The 14,517-nt window shown below is 46.2% G+C and overlaps 1 protein-coding gene across 1 annotated transcript in view; it reads left to right on the top strand.

Annotated features, from left to right (window-relative positions):
* FA2H (fatty acid 2-hydroxylase) overlaps positions 1-11,914 on the top strand; it is a 91,647-nt gene extending 79,733 nt beyond the window's left edge. Inside the window, exons 3-7 of the mRNA XM_070761689.1 lie at positions 2,684-2,826; positions 3,413-3,519; positions 5,623-5,795; positions 9,632-9,884; positions 11,512-11,914. Of these exons, the coding sequence (XP_070617790.1) occupies positions 2,684-2,826; positions 3,413-3,519; positions 5,623-5,795; positions 9,632-9,884; positions 11,512-11,588 (753 nt within the window). The 3' untranslated portion in view covers positions 11,589-11,914. The remainder of the gene's footprint in view (positions 1-2,683; positions 2,827-3,412; positions 3,520-5,622; positions 5,796-9,631; positions 9,885-11,511) is intronic.
* The last annotated feature ends 2,603 nt before the right edge of the window (positions 11,915-14,517 follow it).

Genomic DNA, 14,517 nt, shown 5'->3' with positions numbered 1-14,517 from the left:
CTTCCCTGCCGCCCCAACCTGCTTGCCTACTTCCACGTGGCCTTCCACTTGCCTGCCTTTGCCATCTGACCACAGGGACACCAGGAAGGCTGCGTAGAAGGCAGGAAAGCTGCAGGCCATGGGGAACAGAGTAAGGAAGGCAGGCTGGGATGGTTGAGTGGAGGCAGGGACAGTTAGATAGGCCATGACTTTGCAGGCAGATAAGGGGATGTAGCGCTTCAGGAAGGCCAGCTGCAGGGCAGAGACTGGGCAGAACAGGGCAAGCGAGTCTGACCGGGGTATCATTTTGTGAACGTGGGCAGCCAGCCATTGCTACCAATTCTGCAAACCACCAACAGCCGCTGCTACCGGTATGCCTGTACCAATCCAAACCGGTAGCATTTCACCCCTGGTTGGGCCCTCTGGATACACCCCATGGTGGAAACATAACTCAAGTTGATAGCAATTAGTTGTTTGCAATTCGAGGCCTTAAAAAATTGGGATGGCTCTTTTTTTAATTGGCATTCAATTCACACAGTGTTGGTTAGTGACTGTATCTCAGTTTCTGATTTTCCGTACAGAGATACAGTCACTAACGGAAAATCAGAAACTGAGATACAGTCACTAATTGTTATTGTTATTGTTGTTGTTGGTATTATTATTATTATTATTATTATTATTATTATTATTATTATTATTATTATTATTATCATGTCAATACAACACAGCCAACGAGATCACTATGCTGGATTTCGTATTTCATCACCAGTCGGGTGCTTCCCAAGCACCTAGGACTGCGTGATGTAGCGGCAAATTATCTTTGCCGATCCCAGTAAAGCAGCCTTTTGCAATTGACAGATGGAGATTTTGTCAATTCTGATGGTTTTCAAATGTCTGCTGAGATCCTGTGGCACTGCGCCCAGCGTGCCAAGTACCATTGGGACCACTTTCCCTGGCTTATGCCGGAATAATAATAATAATAATAATAATAATAATAATAATAATAATAATAATAATTTATTATTATTATTATTATTATTACTATTATTATTATAAACCTGAATTTAGTATCCCACCGTTCTGCTTCTTAACAGGCTAATAGAATTGGAAGGTCATCTACTCTAACCCCCTGACCAAGTAGGAAACCCTATGCCATTTCTGACAGAGCTCTTGAAAGCTTCCAGTGATGAAGCTCCCACAACCTCTGAAGGCAACTTCTGTTCCATCGGTTGATTGTTCTCAGTGTCAGAAAATTTCTCCTTAGTTCCAGGTTGAATTTCTCCGTGTTCAGTTTCCATCCGTTATTCCTAATCCTGCCTTTGAAAACAGCCTGACCCCCCTCCTCCTCTCTGTAGCAGCCCCTCAGATATTAGAACCCTGCTATCTTGTCTCCCCTGGTCCTTCTCTTTGGTAGACTAGCCAGGCCCAGTTCCTGAAACTTCGTTTATTTCAGCTTCCAGTCCCCTAAACATCCTGGTTGCTGTTCTCTACACTCTTTCTAGACTCTAGAGCTCAGTGGTTCTCAACCTGGGGGTCAGAATCCTTTTGGAGGGTCGAACAATCGTTTCACAGGGGTCACCTAAGCCTAAGCCAATCAGGCGTTTACAGTGGGGGGTGTCCCTCTGACCTTCCTGCCAATCAGCTTCAAGCTCTGTTGGGAGAATTGGCACAAGACTTATGGTTGGGGGTCACCACAACATGAGGAACTGTATTAAGGGGTCGCGGCATTAGAAAGGTTAAGAATCACTGGTCTAGAGTCTCATTCTTTGCAGTCAAATTTTCTGACCTGTTAGGTTGTCAGAATAACTGTCATAACTGTGACTATTGAAACAAGGCAGTTCAAACTCAATTTCTTTAAAAGAAAATCAAATTAAAATGTTTTACCGATGGCATCTCCCACCGAATAGAATTGCTAAGATGTATCCAAATACCTCCCCAAATTGTTGGAAATGTAAAAGTGAAATAGGCTCTTATTATCATCAATGGTGGGCATGTAATAAAGTCCGGACATATTGGAGAATGATAGAAAAAATGATAAAAGAGATTACATTATATGAAATAGAAAAATCCCCTGAATTTTATCTCCTAGGCATAGCTAAACAGAAATATAAAAAATATTTTTTTTTCTGGTTGTACATATTTTAACAGCTGCTAGGATAGTTTATGCACAAAATTGGAAAGGGGAAGATATCCCCCAAAAAGAGGAGGTACCGGTAATTAAAAAAATTCTGGACTGTGCAGAGATGGACATGATGACAAGAAGACTGAATGATCAAGAAGAATCTGATTTTTATATTATTTGGGATAAAGTTTATACCTGGATAGATAAGAATAAAGTTGAAAATAAGGTAACAAAAATGGTATGAATATAATTAAATGTTATTGATATTTTTTGTCGGTTTTAGTGTTGTTGGCTTTTCTATTTTATCAATTTAACTTTATGTCTATTAGAATATGTAAACAAAGTTCTTCTTTTCAATTAGAATATTAGTTTGATTTAAAGATTTAAGGTTTTATCCTTTTTTCTGTATTAAAAATTGACTTCAAGAAAAGAGGGGTAATTGTAACCCCTAATATGTGTTTAAATGTTTGTAAGTTTGTATGTCTTTTTTATTGAAAATTAATAAAGTTTATATAACAAAAAAAAAGAAACAAGGCAGTTCTAAAGATCACGGGATCTTGCTTTGGAATCTCTGCTTCCCAGGACCTGGTGGACTGGGGAAAGCCTCTGCTTTGGCAAGTGGGCCACCTGCGAGAGAAGTACGATGAATGGGTGCACCAGCCAGTGGATCGGCCGATTCGCCTCTTCCATTCGGATCTCATGGAGACCCTCTCCAGGGCAACATGGTAAGGGCCAGCGTGGGGCAGGAGTGTGCAATGGGTGCAGGCCAAAGGCAAACAGTGTCCCAAGAAAAGAGGTCTGGCCAGGATAAAAAGCCGGGGTGACACAATGGTTAGAATGTGGTACTGCAGGCTACTTCTGCTGACTGCCAGGCTCCAGGTTAACTCAGCCTTCCAGGGCTTTAAAAAAACATTAGCATCTGGAAAGAAACAGTCAGAGCAAGTAGAGCAATGAAAAAAAAACCCTGCAAAGACTTAGGGCTTGGAAAACATTCTTCGCAGAGAGTAACAATGAAAGAGCTTGCAAGTCAGTAAGAGCTGGGAACATTTTAGTACCTGGTTAGGGCTGGAAAGAAACATTTGGAGCAAGTTAGACCAATGGTTGTAAGTCGAGGACTTAACAGTTTCCAGGGCAGGCCTGCAGGCCAGACCTAAGCACCGTGAAGGCCAGACCGAGCCCAGTTTGACAACCCGTTGAGTGATTCTGTGCAGAATCTGAAAAAGCTGCTTCAGCCCCTTTCTGAAAGGCCAGATTTCAATTGCAGGATGTGTCGCCAATCCAAACCCAGTTTGACTCTTGTTTTTCTTCCAGGCACATTGTCTGCGTAGTCTGGCTGCCGGTGGCGTTCTTCCTCAGCTGGCACTGCTACGGCATCCTTGCCCAAGGCAAAACCCAGCTGTTTTCTTCCTTCACATCAGGTGAGACTTCTGTGCTGGTCAGGACCGTTTTCACACAAAACTCCCCCCGCACTTTGAGGGAGCCAAAATGGAGATGGCAGAGGGCCTGGGAAGTAGGTCTCTCAACACGCTCTCCCCCTTACTCCAACCACTTTCACCCAGGAGTTTTGGAATCCCTGCTGCAAATATCTAGGAGCCTGATGGGGGTGGGACTGTGAGCAACTGGGGTGCAACTGGGAGACAGCAAACAGCTTGGTTCCCAATGTGGGGCCTATGCCCCACAAGGGGGACAATTTGATATTTAACAGGGCAAGTGGAACTTTGTTTAAACCAAAAAATGTTGGCAACCACTGATCTAAAGGTAAAGTTACCAGGCTTGAAACTAGGAGATGGTGAGTTATAGCTTGACCTTAGGCATGAAAGCTGGCTGGGTGACTTTGGGCCAATCACCAGGAGACTGGGAGTTCTAGTTTGGCCTTAGGCATGAAATCTATTTGGATATCTTTGAGCCAATCATTAGGAGACAGTGAATTCTAGTCTGATTTTAGGCATGAAAGCTGGATGGCTTTGGACCAATCACCAGGAAATAGTGAGTTCTAGTCCTGGTTGGGTGACTTTGGGCCAATCACTAGAAAAATGTGAGTTATAATCCTCTGCTATGCATGAAACTGACTGGGTGACTTTGGGTCGTCAATAACTGGGAAACAGTGAGTTCTAGTCCCTCCTTAGGCATGAAAACTGGTTGGGTGATTTTGGGCCTATCACCAGCAGACGGTGAGTTCTAGTTTGGCCTTAGGCCTTAGGGTGGCCTTGTGCCAGTCACTTTGTCTCAGCACAGCTCACCTCATAAAACTGTAGGAAAACCAAAAGTGTAGGGAAGAAGAACTATTAGATAGATTCACCACTTTGAATTATTTATAAAAATAATAAAGGTTGGAAAAAAGATCCAAAGAGCCAGGCCAGCCTCGCCTTCTGATGCTTGGTCCCAAGGTCATCGGCAAGAAGGGTGGAAGCAAAGCCAGCTGTGGTAGCTCTCTTTCCCAACACTTCTTTGCCATAGAGAGGGCATCTGAGCATGCGTCACTATTCACAAAGCCTGGCATTGCAACCTGTAAATTCCTTGTTTTGAATAGAATAGAATAGAATATAATTCTTTATTGGACAAGTGTGATTGGACACACACAAGGAATTTGTCTTTGGTGCAGATGCTCTCAGTGTACATAAAAGAAAAACACACATTTGTCAAGAATCATGAGGTACAATACTTAACCAAAATCTGGATACAAATAAGCAATCAAACCATATTAGGAACCAGTCAAGTGTAAGGATACAAGCAGCAAAGTTACAGTCATGCAGTCATTAATGGGACGAGATGGGTGATGGGAACGATGAGAAAATTAATAGTAGTGCAGACTTAGGAAATATTTTTGACAGTATTGAGGGAATTATTTGTTTAGCACAGAGATGGTAAAAACTGTCAAGTTGTTACGGAGTGCAGAAAGTTTTGAGGGTAGAGTTGAAACAGTTTGTGTACAGGATGTGAGGGGTCAGTCAATATTTTCCCAGCCCTCTTTTTGACTCGTGCAGTCTACAGGTCCTCAATGGAAGGCAGGTTGGCAGCAATTGTTTTCTCTGCAGTTCTGATTCTCCTCTGAAGTCTGTGTCAGTCTGGTTGGGTTGCAGCACCAAACCAGACAGTGATAGAGGTGCAGATGACAGACTCAATGATTCCTCTGTAGAACTGTATAAGCAGCTCCTTGGGCAGTTTGAGATTCCTGAGCTGGCAAAGAAACAACATTCTTTGTTGTGCTTTTGTGATGACGTTTTTGATGTTAAGGGACCATTTTAGGTCTTGAGATATGATAGAACCTAGAAATATGAAGGTCTCTACTGTTGATACTGTGTTGTCTAGTATTGTGAGAGGTGGAAGGATGGAAGGGTTTCTCTTAAAGTCTACCACCATTTCTATGGTTTTGAGTGTGTTCAGTTCCAGATTTTTCCGGTCGCGGCACAAGGTTAGTTGTTCAACTTCTGCTGTTGGAAATAAGCCTTCATTGGCTTGTCTTCTGGTCCAGGGCACCATTTCTGTTCTCACCCATTGTTGCTTCCACTTCCTCTGCACAGCCTATGCTGTTCCTGTTCACAAGTACTGGTTCCCGTTGCTCTTTGTCTTGGGCATATTCACCTGGTCCCTGGTGGAGTATCTCATCCATCGCTTCCTCTTCCACATGAACCCTCCAGCCAGCAACTATTACCTGATCACCCTGCATTTTCTGATGCATGGCCAGCATCATAAGGTAGGGGAGCCCTGGAAAATTGGGGTGATGGGAGCTTGGGGAGAGATAACAAATGATGCAGCACAAAAGGATGTTCAGCTCTGTAATTTTGTACATTGAAGAGGACTTCCAACATTGCAAAACTGTCAGCTGTGGAAAATTCAAGACTGACTTGATGGGTCTCCATATGTGTGTGTAATATATGTAATTGTTATTATATATACAGTGATCCCCCGGGTATCGCGCTCCCGATCATTGCGAACGGGCTAAATCGCGATTTTTCAACCCGGAAGTCAAAACACCATCTGCGCATGCGCGCCCTTTTTTTTATGGCCACGCATGCGTAGATGGCGCCGGGCAGATCAGCTGCTGGGCGGCTTCCCTGGGTCTTCCCCTCTTGCTGGCGGGAGGGCGAGCGGCGGGCATCAGCGAGGAGTTTCCCCACTGCCCGCGCGCCCGCGGCTCGCCCGCCCTTCGCCCGCCCACGCCATTCGCTCGGGCCGCTTCCCAGCTGAGTACTCAGCTGGGAAGCGGCCCGAGCGAACGGCTTGTCCGCCGCCTGCCTGCCCGCGCGCCTGCGGCTCGCCCGCCCTTCGCCCGCCCACGCCGTTCTCTCAGGCCGCTTCCCAGCTGAGAATTCGCTTCAGGACTCAGCTGGGAAGCGGCGCGAGCGAGCGGGGTGGGCGGGCGAAGGGCAGGCGAGCGGCAGCGAGGAGTTTGCGTGGGCGGTGGGGAAACCCCAGCGCCGCTTCCCAGCTGAGTCCCCTTCCCAGGAACCCCAATCTTCGGCTCCTCGCTAGCGCTGCGAAAGTAAAAACACCATCTGCGCATGCGCAGATGGTGTTTTTACTTCCGCAGCGCTACTTCGCGCAAATCCGATCATTGCGAGGGGTCCTGGAACTGAACCCTCGCAATGATCGGGGGATCACTGTATATACAAATATATTATTATTATTATTATTATTATTATTATTATTATTATTATTTATTAGATTTGTATGCCACCCTTCTCCGAAGGCTCGGGGCGGCTACATGGCATATATTTACACACATATATATACACACATACACAAATAGCTCAAAAAAATAAAGGGAACACTCAAATAACACATCCCAGATCTAAATGAATGAAATATTCTAATTGAATACTTCATTCTGTACAAAGTTGAATGTGCACAACAGCATGTGAAATTGATTTTCAATCAGCATTGCTTCCTAACTGGACAGTTTGATTTCACAAAAGTTTGATTTACTTTGAGTTATATTGCATTGTTTAAGTGTTTAATTTTTTTGAGCAGTATGTGTGTGTGTGTGTGTGTGTGTAGCACATTTTTTGCTGATAAGTGAAAAGGGAGACTAGTATAGATCTATTTTGATCTTATGCTCTCATCTGCTAAGTGTTGGTTATGACCTTTAAAGCCCTTCATGGCACTGGACCAGAATATCTCCGGAACCGCCTCCTGCCGCACGAATCCCAGCGACCGATCAGGTCCCACAGAGTGGGCCTTCTCCAGGTCCCGTCAACTAAACAATGTCGGTTGGCGGGCCCCAGGGGAAGAGCCTTCTCTGTGGCGGCACCGGCCCTCTGGAACCAACTCCCCCCAGAGATTAGAACTGCCCCTACTCTTCCTGCCTTCCGTAAACTCCTTAAAACCCACCTTTTCCGTCAGGCATGGAGGAATTGAAACACCTCCCCCGGGCTTGTTCAATTTTATGCATGGTATGCTTGTGTGTGTGTCTGTTAGTATATGGGGTTCTTTTAAATCTTTAAGATTTTTAAAGCTATCTGAATTATTTATGATTTGTCATATCTTGTTGTGAGCCTCCCCGAGTCTTCGGAGAGGGGCGGCATACAAATCTAAATAGTAAATAAATAAATACTCTTACTGCGATTTGAACCTGCAGACTCTGCTTTGCAAGGCAGTAATTTTAACCTCTAGACCATAGGCTCTCCTCCATCTAAGCTTGTATCAGGGAAGAGTTATATGGAGTTTTATTGTCACCCTGGTACCTCTACTTATGAAAGCCTCTACCTACAAACTTTTCAAGATATGAACCGTGTGTTCCAGATTTTTTTACCTCTACTCACGAACCATTTTCTACTTACAAACCCTCACTTCTCTCTAGGCTGCTGCTGCTGCAAGCAGTGGCCAAAACGGCGTATCAGAGGCGCTCTCCACAGCCGTCCCAATCTCGCTGCCACTTTCCCCTCTAGACCTCTGCTTCCTCCGCTCCTCACAGCCACCCCATCCCACTGCCAAAATCCCCCCTCGCCTACTGCTTCCTTTGCCCTATCTTGCCTCAAATCGCTCCCAAAATCATTCCAGACCCTTCCTTCGCTGCCCCAAATCGCTTCAAAATTCACCTCTTCAGCTGCTTCCTTCGCTGCCCCAAATCGCTTCAAAATTCACCCCTCCAGACGCTTCCTTCGCTGCCCCAAATCGCTTCAAAATTCACTCCTCCAAACGCTTCCTTCGCTGCCCCAAATCATTTCAAAATTCACCCCTCCAGACGCTTCCTTTGCTGCCCCAAATTGCTTCAAAACACCCCTCCAGATGCTTCATTCGCTGCCCCAAATGGCTTCAAAATTCACCCCTCCAGATGCTTCCTTCGCTGCCCCAAATGACTTCAAAATTCACCCCTCCAGACGCTTCCTTCGCTGCCCCAAATGGCTTCAAAATTCACCCCTCCAGACGCTTCCTTCGCTGCCCCAAATCGCTTCAAAATTCACCCCTCCAGACGCTTCCTTTGCTGCCCCAAATTGCTTCAAAATTCACCCCTCCAGACGCTTCCTTTGCTGCCCCAAATTGCTTCAAAATTCACTCCTCCAGACGCTTCCTTCGCTGCCCCAAATTGCTTCAAAATTCACCCCTCCAGACGCTTCCTTCGCTGCCCCAAATCGCTTCAAAATTCACCCCTCCAGATGCTGTAACTGGGTCTGTCTAGTTTAATGAAAAGAAGAACTAGGGGCAACAGGGTAACAGTGTTCCGATATCAAAGGAGCTGCTCTAAAAAGGAAAGGGTCAATTTATTCTCCAAAGCACCTGAAGGCAGTACATATGGATGGAAACTGATCAAGGAGAGAAGCAACCTAGAAGTAAGGAGGAATTTTCTAAAAGTGAGAACAGTCAATCAGTGGTACAGCTTGCCTTCATAGGTTGTAGGAACTCCAACACTGGAGGTTTTTAAGAAGGGATTGGACAACAATTTGTCTGAAATGGTATAGGGCAGTGATGGCGAACCTATGGCCCGGGTGCCACAGGTGGCACACGGAGGCATATCTGCTGGCATGCAAGTCATTGCCTTAGCTCTGTTCCAATGTGCATGTGTGTCAGCCAGCTGATTTTGGGCTTGCACAGAGGCTCTGGGAGGGCATTTTTGTCTTTCAGAGAGCCTCCAGGGGGATGAGGGAGGGCGCTTTTACCCTCCCCCAGCTCCAAGGAAGCCTTAGGAGCCTGGGGATGGTGAAACACGAGCCTACTGGGCCCAGCAGATGTCGGGAAACAAGCCGTTTCCGGCACCCAGAGGGCCTTTGGGGGATGAGAAGCTGTTTTCGCCCTCCCCGGGCATTGAATTATGGGTGTGGGCACTTGGGCATGTGCAATAGCACACACTCATGCTCTTTCAGCACCCGAGGAAAAAAAGGTATGCCATCACAGGCATAGGGCTTTCTGCCTGAACAGGGGTTTGACCTCCAGGGACCCTTCCAACTCTGTTGTTCTGACTTCAACTCTCAGAAACGCTGCTGGGGGAATTCTGAGAGTTGAAGTCCACACAGGTTCAGGTTGCAGAAGTTGAGAAACCTGCCGTTCCCTCTGAGACTGAGATCTCCTTTTCTCCACTGTCCTCTCTCGCAGTCCCCGTTCGACAGCTCCCGCCTGGTCTTCCCACCTGTGCCGGCCTCCCTGCTGTTCTTCGTGTTCTACTTTCTTGCTCATGTGATTTTCCCTGGAGAATTTGGACTCTCCATCCTGTCTGGAGGAATCGTGGGCTACATTATTTACGACATGATGCATTATTACTTGCACTACGGCTCGCCTGAAGAAGGCACCTACCTGTACAATCTGAAAACCTATCATATCAAACACCACTTCGAACATCAGAAAGCAGGTGAGGGTGGACACCTGTGAGGAGGAGGGGAGGGCGCAAAGAGTGCAGCTGGGCTCTGAGGTCCCTTTCTTGGCTTTCAAACATCTTAGCTTTCAGGAGCCAAGCTACCAAATTTTTCAGAGTATAAGAGGCACCTTAGTCTTGGGGGAGGAAAATAGGAGGGAAAAATCTACCTACCCGGTATTCATCTGGTTAGCATCCTTAGTCTGGCCAGCTTCAGCACATCATTTTATCTCCTGGTTAGGCCTGGAAAAAAAACCTTTTTTGGAGAGAGTAGCAATGAAAACAAGCCTGCAAAGACTTAGAGCTGGAAAAAAAATTATTTGGAGGGAGTAGCAATGAAAAGAATCCTGCAAGCCGGGAAGATCATTAGCACCTTGTTACGGCTGGGGGAGGGGGAGCTTTAAAAAGCTACATTCTGATTATAAATTGCACCCAAAGTTTCAGCCATTTTTGGGAGGGGTGCATCTTACACTCTGAAAAATGAGGCAAGTTAGTACAGGTAGTTCTCCACAGCTTGCTTAGTGGCCGAATTTACAACGGCACTTAAAAATGTGGCTAATGACCGCTTTTCAGAGTTATGACCCTTGGAGCATCCCTGTGGTTGGGTGATCAAAATTGTGTGACACTGGGCAACTGAGTCATATTTGTGACATGTGCAGTGAATTAACATTAGCGCAGTGTTTCTCCACCTTGGCCGTTTGAAGATGTGCAGACTTCAACTCTGGGCCAGCTCTGGGAGTTGAAGTCTGCACATCTTCAAATGGCCAAGGTGGAGAAACACTGCATTAGTGCAATCACTTAATTGCAAGGCCTGGGGAGAATGAAAAATGGCTCAACGGGTCCACCGGAACTTCGTTTCCAAACTTCTGGTAGGCGTGTTGGGCCTGGTTTTCACCAACCTCAGAGTCTGGAGGCTTCAGTGAGGTCTGTGCGCATGCGAAGGGGGTGCAGCGTGGGGGAGGTTGTGTGTGCATGCACGGGGGAGGGCACTTCATGATGGGTTAGGGCAGCAAAGGGCCACTCACCTTGCTTCCTGCTGGTCCGCCCTCTAAGGCTGTTGTGGGCACAGGTGAGCCCAATGGGCGCGTCGGCATGAGAGTTGCCTTCTGAGCATGTGCAGCAAACAAAATCTCAAATGAGGACGCATGGGCGAGTGAGATTGTGGCAATTTTCACCTATATTTTTGCTTCTGCGCACATGCAGAAGTAAAAAATCGGTGAAAATTGCCAAAATTTTGCTCACACTTGTATCTTCACATGATATTTTGCTTGCTGCGCATGCTCAGAACTCAAATCTTGTATGGAGGCACATTGGGGCCATGCAGCTGCGCATGTATCACAGAATTTCCTGCTGGGATGGAGCACCTGGGCACACCGGCTGCTGCCCACCCCTGGGTTTGGGCACGTGCATGTGCGCTCCCTTTTGGCACCCGCGCAAAAACAGACACAGGCGTTTTCTGGCTCAATAGCAGGAACTGTGAAATGGATCCTGGAGACTCCAGGCAGGATTTCCTGACTGAGCAGGGGGCGGGGCTAGAAGATCTCCAAGGTCCCTGCAAACTCTGTTATTCTGTATTTTGAAGGATCATCCTTTATGTTCTTTTTTCCCCCTCTTTCCCTTGCAGGCTTTGGGATTTCCAGCCGGTTCTGGGATCGTCCCTTCCACACACTGATTCCAGAAGAAAACAATAAGAACGATTAGCCTCCGGCGTCCCTGCTTGGGCCTTGTTGCTGTGGCCAGAGTGCTGGCGACTGTCGTTGGTGGAACTTTGCAGGGCCTGGAACCACCTTCGGACTTGGACTGGGGAGAGAACTCGGTCCCCTTTTCCTGCTGCTTTGTGGTCTTATTTTGGGGGATTCTCAGGGATGAAGAGAGCCTTAAGACACCCCAGAGCTGTGAAGAAGCAAATGGTGGGGAGAGGGCCACCTGCATCTTAACTTCATAGTCAGGGATGGATGTCAGTCCTGCTAAGCTTTATTTCCTTTTATTTTAGGTATAATTTTATTAAAGATTTTTCTTAAACGAAAGAACATGAAAGCTAATGCAAACTAATATAAAGTGAGAACAGGAAAAGTGCGAAGAAGAAACCAAAGAGAAAGCTAAAAGTGCCAGTAAAGAAAAAAGAAAAATAGAAAAAAATGATACATAGAAGTAGTTTCTGATCTATTTTGCAAGAGTTATAAATACGATTATAAAACTAATTCCATGATTACAACATAACTCTTCTTTCTATAATGTATGCTAATCATCCAAACCATAAATCCTAAGTCCATTATTTTTCCATTTTGCACAAAAAATCCATAAGGACTTTCCAGTTAGCAATAAACATAGATATCGAATTTTTTGTGATTGAAGAAATCAATTTAGCCATTTCAGCAAGTTCCATCACCTTCACCAGCCATCCCCCCGTTAACGGATAGTGCCAAACCTTTCCACTTTTGCACCTACCGCTCAGCTCCCTTTCCGAGCACCAAAGTCTTATTTTGTAATGTAAACGATTGAATGTATCTTGGGGGGGGGGGGGTTCTAACTGACCTCGCTGCTGGTTCACTTCCGCCTGCATTGCATGGCCATGCGCGCACGCACAGGGCTGAAAAATCCACCCAACCCCCTAAAAGCCAAAAACAAGATAGTGACACATGCGCAGTTTCTGAAACTCTTTGCGTGTGCAGAAGAAAAATAACCTGGAAATAAATTCAATAAAATAAATAAAAATAAAAAGATGGCAGCACCTACAGACTGGCAGCGATCGAACTAGTTCCATGATATCATGATGTCGCCAGTGGTTTGCTACCAGTTCAGGATAACCAGTCGGACTTGGGACCGGGAGGAGCCCACCTCTAAATAGTATTCATATAACATTAGATAGATCTTGTGGGAGGAGATGTCTCGCCAGCGGCGCCTGTGGCTCTTAGATGTTTCTGGTGCTGGGCTTTGTGGGTGAGAGAAAAAGAGGAACTGTCATTGTGGTTTCATCAGTGGTGGGTTGTAAATAATTTTGCCACTGGTTCGTGCATGCACATGTACACTTGTGCTTCTCCGCATGCACAGAAGTGTCCTGGATGGGTGAGCAGAGGCTCCCGCCCCTGGCACTACGAGTTCTAAGAACCGGTCCGAACCAGGAACAACGCACTGCTGGGTTTAACCGCCTCCATGGATACACCTAGGAAGCTCTTTATTGCTCTTTGGAGAACATTGAGTACGGAAGAATAGGCCACATGGAGTGATAGCGCCACTTTATCCTGCACTGGGGAGGCCACGCACTGATTGCTTTTGGTCACCACCACGCCAACAAGATATTGAGACTCAAGAAAGAGAGTAGAGAAGAGCAACCAAGATGATTAGAGGGCTGGAGATGAAACTATTTGAATTGTGGGAATTCTGTACGTTTAGTCTAAAAAGAAAAAGACTGGGGTGACATGATTAGCAGGTCTTCACAGAGGAGTCAGCCTATTCTTCAAAATACCAGAGGACAGGACAAGGAATGAATCAAGGAGTAAGGTAACCTAGAACTAAGGAGAAATTAACTGACAGGTATACAGTAATCCCTCATTTTTCACGGGGGATGCATTCCAAGACCACCTGTGAAAAACAAATTTCCATGAAGGAAAGATATTTTTCAATGTATTTAACGAGTATTGAGACTTTTAAAACCCACCCTTTGCATTAAACAGTCATTCTGTAATGTTTCTCAGCTGGAACTACATGTGATATCCTACCAGTTTCTTTAATAGAGTACAGTAGTACTGTAGAAGCATTTTATGGATTTTTAATGGATTTAAAATTTTCAATGCATTTAATGTATTTAAGCCCCCTTTGAAAACCCATGAAGTAGCGAATCCGCAAAAGATGAACCACGAAGTAGCGAGGTATTACTATAAAGTGTTTTTCCAGTGAGACCCAGGGGTGGGATTCAGCCGGTTCAGACTGGTTCAAGCGACTCATGATAATTTTACCTCTGATTCACTGAACCAGTAGTTGCAAGGACTGGCTAGCCCCAAGCACCCCGCCCTGCCCCTCCCAGGAGTCTCCACGCGGCCCATTTTGGATGCCAGGTACCCTAAATGTAGAGCCCATGGGGAGGCTCTGGGAGGGCAAAAACAGGCCTCCGGGAAATCCATAAATGAGCCCGTTTCCAGCCACTGGAGGGCCTCCAGAGCCTGGGAGGCTGTTTTCGCCCTCCAGGAAGCTTGAGGAGAACCTCCAAAGCCTGGGGAAGGCAACCCCTCCCCCTGGTGCAGGAGGCCGAATGGACCACGCCCATCCATGGCCACATCCACCCAGCACCGGGGCAGTGAACAGGTTGCTACAATTTTTGAATCCCACCCCGGGCTCCGAGACCAGTCTATCCGGGTAACCTGACCTACCCAAATGCAGGGAGCTTTTAACTTTAAGACTTGGGGGCTTCAACCTCCAGGTTTGATGGCTGAGTAACTTTGGGAGTTGAAGTCCACAAGTTTTAAAATTGCCACGGTTGGAGATCCCTGTTGTAGAAAGTCTTTGGATAAATGCAGTGACTTCACTATACGTTTGTCCTGAAGACTGCTCAACAAAACCGGAGGAAATGCATGAACTCTAACTGCTAATCCCTTAGCTGGGACATGCAGGAAACACACCCTTGTAGTATTGG

This window comes from Erythrolamprus reginae, chromosome 9, assembly GCF_031021105.1.
Source record: "Erythrolamprus reginae isolate rEryReg1 chromosome 9, rEryReg1.hap1, whole genome shotgun sequence".
NCBI classification, from domain to species: domain Eukaryota; kingdom Metazoa; phylum Chordata; class Lepidosauria; order Squamata; family Dipsadidae; genus Erythrolamprus; species Erythrolamprus reginae.
This window is presented reverse-complemented; position numbering and strand designations above follow the sequence as displayed.